This window comes from Lasioglossum baleicum, chromosome 4, assembly GCF_051020765.1.
Source record: "Lasioglossum baleicum chromosome 4, iyLasBale1, whole genome shotgun sequence".
In the NCBI taxonomy this organism is placed as follows: domain Eukaryota; kingdom Metazoa; phylum Arthropoda; class Insecta; order Hymenoptera; family Halictidae; genus Lasioglossum; species Lasioglossum baleicum.
This window is the reverse complement of record NC_134932.1, coordinates 21,147,694-21,163,838: the sequence shown is the minus strand read 5'-3', so window position 1 is coordinate 21,163,838 and position 16,145 is coordinate 21,147,694. Positions and strand designations below refer to the sequence as shown.

Below are 16,145 nucleotides of genomic sequence, written 5' to 3'. Positions count from 1 at the left end.
TATTAAAACCGCTTTTCGGTATTTATGACCAGCATAAATGCGACGCGACGGCGAAGAGACGACTACAACTCGGTAGCATAGTCAAACGGGACGTACATATATGTATACGAATCGTTCCAATTCTTTTTACGCGCCTCTCCCACGCATGGAGTAGACCCAGCGTATTAAAAAAACATTCGGTAAACCTTACGTTAAGGGGAGGCATCTCGGATGACCTTGACTTTGACATATGTTGTCAAGGACAACATTCTGAACAACTTTTCTCTATACATCTACCCAGCGCGGCGCGGCGCTCGGCCTTAGTTTCCGAGATAATTGCAAAAAACTATTGCTAGTACTGAAATGAATTTTTCGTATCCGTGCACACTCCGTGGCAATGTTAAGAGACCACTCCTAGATTTTCGTCTGCATGGCCCTCTCTCTGCCCCTACGTAACCACAACTCACTCTGTTCGCATGATTTTTCCATTACTAGTTCAAATTCTGGATGACGGGCCGTTAGGCCGGCCCGATCCTGCAGACGAAAATCCAGAAGTAGTCTCTCAAAATTGAAAGCTCACCTTATATACTAGGTGCGCAACTAAGTTTCCGGGTTTTTTCGATCAATTAAAAACAGAAAATTTCAAAAGAAATACAAAAAATTAATTGTTCAAAATATCGTCCCTCGCTAGCTACACAGTTTTGCCATCTCTCTGGCAATACAAGAATACCGCGACGATAAAACGACGCATCTTTGGAACGAAACCATTCATCCAACCAATTTTGCACTTCTTCGAAATTTGCCAAGTGTAGCCTAGCCAAGCCATGCGCCATCGACCGGAACAAGTGATAATCGGAAGGTGCCAGGTCTGGCGAATACAGCGGGTGCGGTAGCAGATCCCATTTCAGCGTTGTGATGATGTCCTTGCCGATGGAAGTGCGATGGCACGGAGCGTTGTCGTGCTGCAATATCACTCGTTCATTCCATCTGTCCATTTTCCTTCCTTTTGGATTTTTCCCATGGCACGTAAACGTTTGGAGATATTTACCTTGACGAGTCGCGTTTAATGCTTCCGCAAATTGATCTTGTGTTTGCGTATCATCTTCATCCACTAACGCTTGCAGATCGCCGTCCTCAATTGTTTTTGGCCTTCCAGAACGCTCCTTGTCTTTAATGTCGAAATCGCCACTTCTGAAGCGTTTAAACTTTAAACCAATCTTCACAGGTAGCTTTCGATGGTGCATGTTCGGCGTAGGCTTCCTCGAGCAAACGACGTGCTTCAGCTGCATTGCGTTTTAGGTTAAAATAGAAAAGCGAAACTTCCCGCAATTGCTGTTTATTTGGCACAAAACTCGACATCTTTGTTGTTAGAAAAAATACTTTTGCGTAGCGATATTTTTTAATATTAAGACTGGTTATTGTTCACAGATGTTTACACTATAAAAACAATACAGCTTCACACATGTATGTCGACTACATGCGTCGTAAGCGTCACTCATATGTAAAACCCGGAAACTTAGTTGCGCACCTAATACAGGGTGAGTCACCTTTTGAAGATTACCTCTTTCCAACTAATTACCAAAACTTCTTTTGTTTATAACTTTCTAATAAAAACGGCTAAAACCGCTTGGAGGTTACTTAGGAAGGTGACCTTGATAACATATGTGAATACAGTATGTCGTTTTAGCCTTCATTACTTAAAATAACTGCTATACATATTTTGAAAACTTCTTTTGTTCATAACTTCTTAATAAAGAACGAGCGCCGGCTAAAACTTCTTGAGAGTTACTCAGAATGTTGTCTCTGACAAAATATGTCAAGGTCAAAGTCATCCGAGGTGCCGCCTCCTCTTAACGTAAGGTTTACCGAACGATCTCGTGTAGTGCGATCTGATAAATAAATAAAGAAACACATTGTTCCCAGCTTTTTGAAGCTCGTCCATATATTCAGCGTGAACCCTCACCTTGGGCCACTACAAATTTCCCTCGGGAGGATGATAATAGACATTATCAAGTTCTTCTTCATCTACACGCTGGTGTTGTTCGCCTTCGGCTGCGGTGAGTGTCATCGTTTATTTATTCGTTTGTTAATTATTCATCGGTCATGCCTGCACACCTGTTCGTCACCGTTTAGACGACTTATCCACCTGATTCCTGGGACAGTAACCTGTCCCAGTTTTGTTGACCGACGTAAACACACTGTGCACGCGTTCTGAATGGAATTGATCGCGTTTCAAAAGTGGATTCTCTTCAGGAATGAACCAACTGATGTGGTACTATGCTGACTTGGAGAAAATGAAGTGCTATCACATGAAGGACTTCCCGGATCTACCTGATTTCGATAATCAGGAAAAGGCTTGCTCGATTTGGAGACGTTTCGCTAAGTATGCCTGAAACTTTTATCCAACAATTGTGCATAATGTAAAATTTATATTAACTTGCTCTTAACCATAATGTCGCTGTTTACTTAGAGATAGTCAAATTAATTATTTAAGGCGGTAGTATACCCTCGGTTTGTAACTAGAAAGAAACTAGAATCTTACTAGATTTTGGGTCGAAAATATGGGTTTGCGCCCAGACGTTGTTTGAGCTTATTTGAGGAAATTTTGGGGTAGGTGAGGACTCATTCTAAAGAGGAAGGTTAGATGCAGTGCGCCCTTCTCATGATTTTAACGAGATTATGTTTATATCTAATAATATGGGGGCCCAAAGTAGAGAAAAAATCTAGAGAAAAACCCGCAGAGATTTCAATGGATTTTTCTGTCTCTAAAAGCCTTTTTTGACTTGTGAGATGACTGGAGCGCACTGCATCTAACCTTCCTCTTTAGAATGAGCCCTCACCCAGCTCAAAATATGCTCAAATAAGGTCAAACAACGACTGCGCGCAAACCCATATTTTCGACCCAAAATCTAGTAAGATTCTAGTTCCTTTCTAGTTTCTAGTTACAATCCGAGGGTATACTACTGCCAAACCTACCAACACCGGTCAAAATGACCGGTTCCAGGTTTTTTATTTTACGATTATAGAAGATAGACGTGCGCTTTAATGATTTCAGCTTGTTCGAGACGTCGCAATCACTGTTCTGGGCCAGTTTCGGTATGGTAGACCTGATGTCCTTCGATCTAACGGGGATCAAGAGCTTCACAAGATTCTGGGCACTGTTGATGTTCGGTTCCTACTCGGTGATCAACGTAATCGTCTTGTTGAACATGCTGATCGCTATGATGTCGAATTCTTATCAGATCATATCGGTACGTGAACATTTTTCATTGTGTCGTAGTAAATTCAATTGATCTGGATTAGATTGGATGCTACTAGCATGATTGAAGATAGATGCCACTCTGACGTTGATCACGTAACCGATTAGTCGAGGTTTCGTCTGGCTTAGGTCGGCCAAACAATTGACCGAGATAAGTATGGATCACGCGGAATGACTACCTCTTTGTCTCGCCGATTTTTTTTGTAGACAGCTGCTGAAATTAATTGATTCTGTAATCGGCTTAGCAGAAGAACTGCGCATTCTTGCGATTGTCTGGCACCATAAATTATTATATCTGTCAATGACACGCGAAAAGATCTCTTTAATTAATTCTAGAATGATTAAGATGCATATTAATTCAACGCGAAACACTTGGAAGGAAATCTTCTGTTTATTTACGAATTAAAAGATCTCCTTAACACTAGAACTACCACACCCGTCAAAATTACTGATTTTACAATTTCATTTTAAAATTCTTACTTCATATGTTACATTTTTTATTTTCACATTTTTTAATTCCAAAAGTAATCTATTTATAATTTCTTATTTGCAAATAAAAAATTATTTATTATTTGCACTGAGGTGGAAATCAAATAAATAGCTTTTGGTCTTCTCTTATTTCTTGTATTTCATATATGTATACATATGTATAGTACAATACGATAAACACGTGTGCGCGTTTTTGTCTGCTATACAATAGCAACCTTTTCAGGTATACCGCCAGTGGTCGGGCTGGAGGGACTAGCTGTCTATAAAAAAAACACAATTTAATTTATTATTATGTCAATACAAATAATAATTGAAATTGTATTTGTAAATAACAATTAACTTTATTATTTTAAATAATTCATTTAGACTTGCTCAAATAATAAATAATTATTTTTGTTTTTTATTTAATTTATTTATTTATCCAATTAACAAATAACTTGTTCTTTAAATTTTTATTTAAATAAATTTATTTATTGCCCAACACTGTGAGCGTGAAACACTAAATTTTATCTATAAAGTTTATCTATACATTAAGAGATCACTTTAATTAAGTTTAGACAGACTAAAAATAAGATACAGAGATTACAAAAATGACGAAACATTGTTTTTATATTCGAGATTGGAATCCTGAAAACGTTATCAACAAAGATGTTTTAATAAGATTGTTTTATTAAAATAAGGTAACAAAAAGAAATTGTTATCTGCACGGATAAGCTGTCCAATTGTTCCCGGGTTGTATATGTAATAGATATATCATAATAAACATATGTCTCATCGGATTTTTAGGAACGTGCCGATACAGAATGGAAGTTTGCCAGGAGTCACCTTTGGATGAGTTACTTTGAAGATGGAGATACTGTGCCCCCTCCTTTCAATATGGTACCGACAGCGAAATCGTTTAACAAACTCCTTTCTTGTGGGAAATCCGGCCGACAGACGAAATCTTTGATCGTACGTACACTCGTTGATCATTTAAAGATATAGTAAGCAAGCGATACGCTTCTTCGTTCTCATTCTTTGCAATAAAAACTAATCAAAATGATAATGACCGCCATACTAGACTGTGGTGATGAGTACATAACATATTAATTTGATTTTTAGTTTTGGAACACGTTGATAAGAAAGAAAGTTACTTTAACCCCTTGCCCTACAATTTATTTTACGGTTTCGGCGATGAAAACTTTGTTTTTAGATCGTAATTTCCTAAAAAAAGGAGAATATTTATATAAATTCTATGCCTATATCGCTGCTCCGGAAGTATAATGACTAGGGGTGTGCGAGATTCCCGAAAATGTTCGAGATTCCCGTAAAATATCCGGGATTCCTGAAAATATTCGAGATTCCCGAGAATTTTCGGGATTCCCGAGTATGTGCGGGATCCCGAGATGATTCGGGATTCCCGAAAATATACGCGACAATGTACGGGATATAGAATAATATTTGGGATTCCCGAAAGTATCGTTGTTCGCAATTACTTTCTACAATATTACTAACATAAACACATTCCCGACTAATAAGATATGTAATCTTCGAGAACACAATGGCTTTCAGATTCTTGTAATTATTGGAAGTATGGAGAGAAACTTCTAAATGTCGGGAATCACAGATATTTTCGGGAATTCCGAGACTTTCGGGAATCCCGAATGGTTTCGCAACTGCAAAAATTGAAGATTCGGTTTAATTCTTCTATGAGAATAGTTTATAGACATTGTGGGTTATTATTGCAACTTTTAAGTTATTTCAATTTATAAAATAATAGATAGCAGCCTCTATTTACAAACATCTAGTAAATGCATTTTTGAGCCCGCCAACACAATAAAGTCAATTTCACAAAATTTTACAGTCGCGTCTTTATACTTCCGGAGCAGCGATATGTTCTCCAATAGCTGTATATGTATTAACAAAACAAAAATAGAATTTTATTTCGGTTTAAAGGAAACTATTAACATAGATTTTTATCAGAATCTGTTCAGTATATGTATTCATCACGAGTCAGACACGATATTGTAAGGGAAGGGGTTAAATCGATGTTAGTTGCGGAACTGTGTGTTGCGGAAGTCTTCACAGACTTACTAGACTGTGATCCAGCTAACGAGAAAATTAATCATCGAAATCAAGAAAGCATTTCTCTTGATAAATGGCAGAAAAAGTCAAGGGAGAAGGCACTGGCGAGACATGAAACAGTGATGAGGCTGCTGATCCGACGGTACGTGACCGCGGAACAAAGAAAGCGAGACGAATTCGGTATCACCGAGGACGACGTCATGGAAATCCGACAGGACATCTCCACGTTGAGATACGAATTGATTGACATCCTGCGACAGAATGGAATGAGAACACCAAATGTTGACAAGCAGGACGCAGCCCGTGAGTTTAAGTAGTTGGAGAAAGTACCACCTTTAATTCGAGTCGTCATACGTTTAAACATTCCTACGGGAAAACATCCCAATTGTAAGATCCAGAAATTCCTCTTAAATTATCGCGAATTTTGTCTGTCAAGGCCTGTCAAGGACCTTGGAATAATTTATGGTACGGTCGACCATCTGCTAGTTTTTCAGTAATTTCTTTCTAGTTTATTTTTTTTTTAGAAGACCGGTCTGCAGCCAACATATGGCGCATAGTAATAAACACAAGTAGAGAAGGTTTTATGACTTCATATTCATTCAATTTAGCGTCACGGTTCCAATAGACCGCATCGTAAAGTCCCAGTGTCGAAGGGGTCAGATAGTAAGTACGCAATACACGCGGCACAGTCACCGCTACACATGAGGAGAACCCAAAAAGGCGGTCAATAGACAGGTTAGCGAGCACACGTTGGAAATTGCGCTTTTCGATTTTTCAACTCGATCTAGGTGCACGGTAGTGCACCAGCCAAGTTCCGCACTACACCGTTTTTTAGAGGCTTATAACTCGGCATCGGAGGCAGATGGAGAGATGTAATTTCGTACACTTGTTAAATGCTATCATGTCTTAATATTGACAAAACATTAATCTTCCAACATTAGTAGGTTCCGAGATAGAGGACCTTAAAAATCGTTAAATTTGTCAATGACTGACTGACTGACAGATCATCAAAACCTTTTGGGTACTTCCCATTGTCCTACAAGCTTGAAATTTGGTACATAGGTCCACTATAACAAACAATCAAAGGAATAATTATATCAATGTTTGAAATTTTACACCTTAAAGGGTTGAAAAAAAACATTACGAAATATGTACGTAGGACAGAACATAGCAGCATAACATATGTATATGTATACATAAGGGTACTTTGGGATTATCCCGTCGACCATTTTCGCCAAACTGTATTTTCGTATGCGTGGTTGGGCCGGCTGATGCACAGTGGGCTCGATTGAAAAAGTACGCGACATTTTTGAATAACTCTTAAACCACTGAAGATATTGCAATGAAATTTGAACTGAATATATGTATATATAAAAAAATAATTCCTTTTCAATGATTTTTAACTTAATATATTTCACATTTGTTTAACCGTTTTTATTAATTTAAAACAGCATTATAAATTATTTATTCTGTGATGTATTTAATATTTTCGCTATTTAATGCAAATAGATACAATGTTTAAGTTTTACATTCTTGAGAAAAATTTTTTAAGGCCGAAAATATTGAAAAATTGCAATTTTTACCACTTTTGATCGTTTATAATTCGTAAACCAATTAACCAATTTCAATGAAATTTTCAGAGCGTATGTAATTTATAATAGTTGACGAAACACATTTTTTAAATTTTCGTTATTGGGCCAGCTAAAAAAGTCGTAAAAATCAATTTTTAGTATTGTTTTTCACAATTCCGACCAAATGCATTTTTTCAACTTATTTATTAAACGTCATTTACTAAACTAATTCCTGTAGCCTTACAGTGAAATTGAAGTCGTTTGGTCCATTCATATAAAAGTTATTCTGATTTGAATCAGTTATGCTCCTTACTGTATACATATGCAGTTCTAAAAATAAAATATAATTGATGTATATTAACTTACTTGATGTATTATATTCAATAATATGAACAGAAAACGTATAAAACTGAAAATAATATCGGAATCACAGTACTGCTCAGGCTGATAGTTCTGCTCTGACTGACAATAATTCTGTTTCAATCCACAATTTGCGTCGACAAAACAAAACATTTGAAAAGAAATTTCCAAAGAATTGAAGATCGATGCGCGTAAACAATTACAATGTAACTTATGCTCTGTCGAAAAGAATTCGTCAAACTCAACACAGTGAAAATATCAAAGATGAAATATTTATATTATATTTACTGCAAAATATAAATTAATATTATATAAAAATATAATATGAATATAAATATTCAATATAGTTCTGTCAGACTTTCAGAGGCTGCATATACTTGACGAATTCAGCGCGTAGTGCGCGTCCGAGCGCGGACAAGATAACGCGACGCGGATGTCTTCAGACAATAATATCTTGAAAAAGGACTCGAAGGAGGAAATCATTTTTGTTACATTACATAGAGGAAGGTTCACTGAAAAGATCCTTACTTGTGTGTTAAAAACTGGGATCTCCTGAGACTTCAAAGATCGCGCATGTCAAGGATACAAATTTTCAACGATTATTTTCATTTTGCTCAGTATTTTTTTTAAATATTATATGTTATATGTATACCATAATTGTCAATGAAAAGTATGATTTCTTATCAATAAAGTGTGCATTTTGACGTAGAAAAAAATTCAGGGCAAGAAGTTGATCACAGTTATCAGGACACTTTAAGAATGAACAGCCAAATTATGTAGGGAAAATCGATATTCTAACTTCATGCGTGCATCACAACTAGAACTGTTATTGTATTTGATTAATTTTATCATTTTCGTGGTTGGTGGACATTCAGAAATCGATATAAATTGAAAAAATATCCAAATTAGAAAGTTGATTTTTTCGAAAAATGTCGCGTACTTCTTCAATCGAGCCCACTGTGCGGCAGGGTGTTACTCTTCGATACATTGAATTTGGATTTTGTCTTGCACATTAGAAAAGAATTTTTTTCCTTTGATCGTCGCTGCGTTGTTTAGATTTTTCTGGACAAAGTTTCAAGTAGGTATAAATAGGTAGTAAAACGAACGTACATTTATTAATTTACTTTAATGTCCAAATGTCCACCTTAAAGATAAAAAATGTTTAGGATTTAATGAATCAGGGATAAGAGTAATACCCACTTGAGATAATTGATGAAATTTCCACAAAAAATGATGAAATCCCAAGGAAAACATCCTGTAAACAGGAGCCAAGTTCCTATGGCCGTAAAAAGTTGTGAGATCAAACAAAATACGGCCAAGTTCGTTAGCTTAGAAATACCTCTTGCAATACTGAAAAAAGCATTTGTAAAAATTAGTTTAAAAGAACGCTATTCACAATTTTTAAAGAGATGCATGAAGCGCTAAATAATTCAAACTTGGCCGTTACTTTTTAAACCAATGGCCATAAAAGGTGTTAGGTTTTTAATACTTCTAATATTTCTTTCCAAGACAAAATCCTTCTATGCTTTAATAACGAACAGACAGACAGACAAGAAAGCGAGTTAATATTGCATTGTCATCCAGTTCTGAGCTACGTTTAAAGTTCGCGTCCGCACACCTCTACCGAACAGACAAACAGACAAGAAAGCGAATGAATAAAAACGTGGTAAGAATCACGGTGTTTGACCTTGAATGATCGAGTAAAAATAATTTCCAGTATCCGGCAAGAAGGGCCGAGTGATGGAGCGACGCCTGCAGAAGGACTTCCAAATAGGCATAGTCGAGGGTATAGTGAACGCTGTGATAGCAAGCGACGTGAAGGAACCTAAAGACGTGTTCAGTCTAATGGCTAAAGCAATCGGCCGCAAGAGCAGCGGCAGCAAGAAGAAGGACTGGAACGCTATGGTCCGGAAGAGCACAATTGCTAGAGATCCAATCGGCAGTACAACCGAGGCTAGCATGAGGCAAACGCGTCGAAGCATTCGCAGACATGGTGATGCGGCGAACCCTGATCTAGCTTCGTTGGATCCTAATCGTCTGATCGATTACAATCCGAACTTGTCTGAGGTGTCGCCAACCACTAGAATCGCTTACGCGAAGTTCATGATGAAGAGAGTCAGGTTGCCCGAAGAGCCAGGTAAACGATCTTCTTTCTATTTGTTGTTCATCTTCTACGATTCTGTGACTGTTGAATGGTCTTCGTTGTAACCATTTAACGGTAACAGTGATCGTTTGAAGCGAAAACAATGAAGAAAATAATGGATACAACTGTTTCTCCAGCAGCTGCCGACGAGGGGAAGGAGGGAGATGGCGGCGAAGGAACAGGAAGTTCAAAAGTCAGTATCCGTGTTGGACCAGCTGATACTCCTCGTGTTGGCCCAGTGCTGCGGAAGAGCGTTCTGAAGTCTCTCAGCGCGAGTAGCTTGGACAAGGACAAGATGATGGACAGGACGCCTTCGACAGAAGGTAAACCGGAAACAAGAGCTCCGTCTCCGATCCCTGAGGACCCACAGGAGGATGCTGCGAATAAACCGCCAGAAGACAAGGCTGCTGCGAAGAAACCAGCAGCAGCGAGTCAGCCTAAAAAAGAGGATGATAAGAAGAAGGAAGATGATAAGAAGAAGGAAGACGATAAGAAAAAAGAAGGTGGCGATCAGAAGAAAGAGGGTGAAGAGAAGAAGGGTGGCGATGAAGAGAAGAAAAAGAAGGAGGCAGAGGAGGAGAAGAAGAAGAAGGAGGAAGAGGAGAAGAAGAAGAAGAAGAAAGAGGAAGAAGAGAAGAAACCTGCGCCCCAAGAAGATAATGTACCCGTTGCTACCACGAAACTGCGAGGGAAGTCGAAAGCCACTGGTCAGATTATGGGAGGATGGATCTGAATTCATTTCGACAGTGGTTTCTTTCATTGGCTAACTCGTCTCTCCCGACGATTGACTCGTGAGGTATCTAAGAGACATGAGAATACGGTGGAATCTCTTTTATTGAAATCAATTGACGTACACTACTGCTCAAATATTTCGAACTACATATCATTTTAATGCTATCTTCTCTTTGGAGATTTGGAGGAGAAAAATGCAAATGGACGCGAATCAAGTGAATGCGCACTGTATTCGTAACTTCTATTTCAGTTACCGGAATTGAATGTTTTAGGCATTTTACGGTTGTAAGAGAATAGTATTTTCAATTACACTTATTTACTGAAATATTTCATTCGCCTTGGAGTAGTGTTCTACACTTCCAGCAGCAGTGCACGTCAATTTTCTAATAATGTATCGAGAAAACGCAATTTATTCGGACACGACAAAAACGTTGTTTTTTGGAAATTCGCGGAACAAGATCTCAATTGTACTCTACTGTTTATTTTTTACATAGCTGACCTCTTCGGAATAAGATTACAATGATTCCGAGTCGTTTCCAGAGAGATTAGATATCTGACACTTTTCCTAGAATAACATCAATTTATGATTCTTCGAAAAAACATTGACAGATTTGAATCTTGAAATATCAGTCGAAGATAAACGATTTTTCATTTTCGTGTCGTTTTTTTTTCTATCTCGTTTATTTGTACGTAGACCGGGGACATCTGTGCTAATTGACAATTACGTTTCCCATTTGAAATATCGATTTCAATGAATTTAATTTACAATTTTATTCAATTTCGTACATTACAATTGCTTCGAAAAATATTTCGATATCAACACATGAGATCCGCAATCTAATTGACAATACAAATTCGGTTACTTAAGAAAAATTGATAACCTAATAATACTATGAAAGTATTAACTGAATTTGTTCAGTCTACAGTACTTAAAAGTTAATTTTAGAAGAATTAATCGTTTCAGAACCTCTAGATGATCGCCACGAAATTCTAATCAAAATTAGAAGCTGAAGACGAGTACAAGCGAAACCGATAACTATTATCTCGAGCATTCCTAAGGATTAAGGCTTCAGCTCCATATGGATCCATATCTGATCCACATCGATCATCTTTACAAATCGCGTGTTCGTTTAGCACGCTGCCAACACATCGCGAAACCACATTACCCGAAACTTAAAAATAGAAGCCTAACGCGATGACCCCTTTTTTAAGAAAGAACAACCAACTTGTACGTATACATACATACATATACATATACACATTATAACGAATATTCTTATCCTATTCTTACTTTATAGTTTGTATCTAGTTCGATATATGTATACTAGTGGTAAAAAAGAAACGCGAATAAAAATTAAATAAATAAATTGTTGCACTACTTTGTCACGATGCACAGCTTCCGCAAAGTCTTCGTAGAAGGCTGTTGGAAAAATAAATTCATTTCAGATTGTTTAACACTATTTTCGTTAAAATATTTTCGAGAGATGATTTATAAGAAGCAACATATACCTCTTTCGGTTAATCTTGACGCCCCCATTCGCCACTTTCTTCTTTCTATTCGCCCTTTTATCCTCCTATAAAGAGACAAATTAATATTATTAGTAATTATAATTAATTTATATTTTATATTATATTATCATATTTGTAATTGTACTCTGTTTAATCCCATTTGTGATTTTATGTGAAGGATGAAAAATGTAAATGTTCACTGGAGATTGCTAATTTAAATTTTATCTTTGAGTTTCGAATGTGAATACGAATTTTGATAGTACCTCTATTAATTCTCCAACGAGGAAGTCCTTCAACATGCGTTTCGCCTCTGAAGAGTGTCCAAAATCATCGAAGCCGGATGTTGCGTCACGGCCTGCATACTCGTCGATCAACTCGGAACCACCAGGATGCTGAAATCAGTTTCAGATGTCCATTAAAAAATGTTTGGACGACTTCAAGACACTTCAAGACACTCTTGCATCTTCCAGCCTGCGGAAGATTGCACTCTGCAATTAAAAATTAATCAATCATTTTTTTCGTGCATTTCAATCACAGATATGATATTTCGGCTTCGTATCACAGCCAAGTAAATCGAATTCTCCAACAACTATCTAAATTTTTAACAATGACTAAAGCAACATTTGATATCTTCAGGTATTAAAAGTTTCGGTGAATAGAAAATGAACGAAGCCACATTGAGTTCCGACAGCTTTGCATATATTTTATTAACATTTTTTATTTATATTTTGTACGGTTTTTACTATAACATATGGACTGGAGTCAAAAAATATATTCAATAAATTATTCCCACATGAAAACACCTTTACAATTTCAATAATTGTCAAATAAAAAATCGAAAGTTGGTCATTTTACTCCTCGTGGTAGGTTTAGTGTTAATTTCTGAACGGTGCACTATCTGTTTCCACTTAACAATCGATCACTCAACATTTCAAGTACCTCTTCTTTGTACTTTGTCACGTTGTACACCATATCATGGATCACGAGCCATGTGTCAGCTCCATCCCTGCCGTTCCTCTGAGCCACATCGTTCAGAGAATACAACGTTAATTCTCCCATTTCAATTTATTCTCAACACTTAAAAATTAACTAACTTTCAAACACGGGAGGATCAACTGTCGACCGCGATCGAGCTGTATCCAACTATACAGTTCTCGTGAAAATGATCGACTGTCCCGACCAGTGCGAATAATGAGGAAGATGAGAGCCGAGATCACGGCCAATACGAATGATAACGAAATCCGTGATATATGTCACACATGTAGATAAACGTAGATAATGAGTGTCACGTACACGATTACAGATCAAGACTGGAATTTCTGGAGGAAAGACTCGCTATTTATTCGTCGATGCAGCACGTCGCGTCGCTTAGGAAATCCCACTAGGACTACTAAGAATTCAAATCGTTACGAAACATCAATCATTGTCAAATTATTCGTTGAAATAATGTAGACAACGGAATCAACTTAGATTGTGATCTTTTTATTCAGAATTTTTTCATTACAGACACAGTTAACATTTTATCTATTTATAACATTTTATCTACTTTATCTATGATATTTTTTATATTTTATAATGATAATAACTTATTATACTACATGTTACATATGCCTACACACTGCATATTTTCCACATTTTTCGTACACATTTTGCATATTTTTCGTACACATTTTGCATATTTTTCGTGCATGAACATCCGTAGTCTACTTAATTATTAATAGTTTTCTATTTGGATAGTAATCCCAACCGAAGTAATCAGAGCATGTTGTAAATTGTTAGGGATTTGTTAGACACTGCAATCGCTGTTGAACAAAAGCCTATCTATCAGCGACGACTTACATTAGTATTTAAACATAAAGGACCAACAATTGTGAGTTTTTTAATAAACTTTTCAATAGTGACAGCATTTAAATTCGTAAACAGATAAATTATCTTGGGTAACAAAGTTTAGTAATTGCGATTCCAGGTTTGTTATTTGAAAGAAGCTTCTGTTAAGCTTCTTTTAGATCTAGCTAGGCTATAAGGTAAATGGATGTTGGACTTTACATGTTTGTATACTTGGCTGATATTGGGAATTTGTAACAAATCACGAGCCCCGTATTTGAATCGCAAATTTCAGATTTGAATTCTGATTCGGCATTTGCAATTTGTACTTGAATTTCTGTACAGAGCGTAATTACAAATCGGTGATAAAGCATTTTCATGGACAGTATGTGGCCTAGCCCTAGACTAATAACAGACTTCAATGACAAGAGAAATTACTGGACAAGTGTATTGACATAAATAATTTTTTCGTCCTAAATGAATATCCACTGATAACACTGTCCAACACCAAATTTGTTTTCAACATTTTTAAACATTGTTTAAACATGTTTAAACAATCATCACTGTATCCGTGAAAGTCTACAGAATCTTTTGCTGTAAAGAACAATTCAATATCTTTTATAATAACATCACAATATGTATTTGTTTAAAGTTGAAAAATATATTTTTTTTCAAAGCCATGTTTCTCAAAAACTGTGCGTATAGGAGAAAAATTAAGAACAGTATATTGGACCCAACAGTATATAGTGAAATCATAAAAAAAGTTGAAATTTGTTGGACAGTGTAATAGGAGATTAAGAGCGATATATTATTATTTCTTAAAAAGTGATCAGTTCTTTTTTAGAAAAGATAAGGAGAGGATGAAGACGTTATCTATGATTCAGTAATGGAAAGTGCATCGTTAACTCTTTCTTAATGTCAATACTGAGAATAAGCCGGAAATAAAAATGTGCAACAATTCGTCATTTATATTCATGATAAGAACTGACGAATGATGAGTGTTTCTTCCATGAGTAAAAGTGCAGTAATTCCCCGGTCAGTGGGCGGTATGCAAAGTGTTACACATACTGATATTTAGCACTGTTATTCCCAAAAGTTTCCTCAAAGTTCATTTTTATTACTAACCCCGATATCGCTCGTAATTATTAAACTGATACTCATTGGTGCATTATTATCGACTAGTATATTGATAGATAACGAAAAAAAGGAAAAAGACTATTAAATATTGATAATAAAATAATTAACGATCTTTCTCGCATTATTAAGCAGCAACAAGCGACGCTATACAATCGTCTTGAAAAGTACCAAATATGGTAAATGTGAATTACTAATGCTATTTTACGAGTCGAAAATTAAATTCTGTTCCATCCATGTGTATGATATTTTTATAAATCGAACGCATAATTAGAAAGCGAAGTCCAATCTGTTTCATATTATTTAAAGAAATTGGCCGGTCATTGACATGGTATTATCTTCGATAACATTGTGTGTATGTGCGCGCGCGCGCGCGCGTGTGTGTGTGTGTGTGTGTGTAATTGTTCAAGTCTCGTCACGGGGAGATTAAACACAACAAAGGAAATGATAAATCATTCCGATTAATTTAATATATATGTCAAATACTAGAATGAAATCAACGAAATAAATGAAGTTCAAACGATCCTTATCGGCTTTCCCGACTCGAAATAAATTCAGGCGTAATGTGACACGGTGAGAGCATTACAAATCCAGAAATAATAATTGACGACGTTCATTGAATAAACATGAACAGGCATTCTGAAACAGAAATGTTGTGTTTAAATTAATAATTGGAAGAGCTGCTGAAAGGCAGGGCAAGATATACGGAGATAGCATCGAAGAACCCCTGCCCCCACCCCCCTATCGCGGAGTTTGCTTAAAGTAATAAATTTATATAGAATTCATCAGGCAAAGTGCTATAGTCTGTTGAGAAGTCACAATACCATGAAGCTAATGACAAGTACATTTTTGCGGAAATCAGTAGCATAACTCTACGACAAGTGGGACATTCGGGAAAAATTGGTGGTTCAATAAATATAATACGCAGATATTCTTTTTAATGCGTAGTCTTTATTTATTCATTGTAAATTCATACATAAAGTGTTTGTATATTGTACATGTACATGTAATTACATAACTTATGTATATTACATCCTAAACATTTATAACACGAATGTTGACTAGCTCGGAGAGACTCGGC

At 36.4% G+C, this 16,145-nt stretch overlaps 2 protein-coding genes across 5 annotated transcripts in view; one reads left to right on the top strand and one right to left on the bottom strand.

Moving 5' to 3' along the window:
• Positions 1-11,692, top strand: part of Trp (transient receptor potential) — a 34,616-nt gene extending 22,924 nt beyond the window's left edge. For 2 of the 4 annotated variants that reach the window (XM_076422043.1, XM_076422044.1), the window contains 7 exons: positions 1,903-2,036; positions 2,233-2,362; positions 3,035-3,230; positions 4,514-4,678; positions 5,872-6,094; positions 9,440-9,859; positions 10,003-11,567. In XM_076422043.1, the coding sequence (XP_076278158.1) occupies positions 1,903-2,036; positions 2,233-2,362; positions 3,035-3,230; positions 4,514-4,678; positions 5,872-6,094; positions 9,440-9,859; positions 10,003-10,598 (1,864 nt within the window). In that variant the 3' untranslated portion in view covers positions 10,599-11,567. Of the gene's footprint in view, positions 1-1,902; positions 2,037-2,232; positions 2,363-3,034; positions 3,231-4,513; positions 4,679-5,871; positions 6,095-9,439; positions 9,860-10,002 lie in introns of all 4 variants that reach the window. The other 2 variants (XR_013008811.1, XM_076422045.1) reach the window with 2 other exon arrangements.
• A 12-nt stretch (positions 11,693-11,704) lies between these two features.
• On the bottom strand, positions 11,705-13,409 carry LOC143208023 (cytochrome b5). Its single transcript, XM_076422046.1, has 4 exons — positions 13,046-13,409; positions 12,370-12,498; positions 12,107-12,171; positions 11,705-12,017 (listed from the first exon to the last, which is right to left on the bottom strand). Exons 1-4 carry the CDS (start codon positions 13,163-13,165, stop codon positions 11,981-11,983), a joined length of 351 nt encoding a protein of 116 aa, XP_076278161.1. The 5' UTR covers positions 13,166-13,409; the 3' UTR covers positions 11,705-11,980.
• Positions 13,410-16,145: the final 2,736 nt, after the last annotated feature.

What these genes read in the sequence shown, in the direction of transcription:
- LOC143208023 (XM_076422046.1), bottom strand. Translation starts at nt 13,165, where the DNA reads ATGGGAGAATTAACGTTGTATTCTCTGAACGATGTGGCTCAGAGGAAC. An exon ending in TGACAAAGTACAAAGAAGAG is followed by an intron (nt 12,499 to 13,045) that starts GTACTTGAAATG and finishes AACTGATTTCAG; the next exon opens with CATCCTGGTGGTTCCGAGTT. An exon ending in TCGTTGGAGAATTAATAGAG is followed by an intron (nt 12,172 to 12,369) that starts GTACTATCAAAA and finishes GTCTCTTTATAG; the next exon opens with GAGGATAAAAGGGCGAATAG.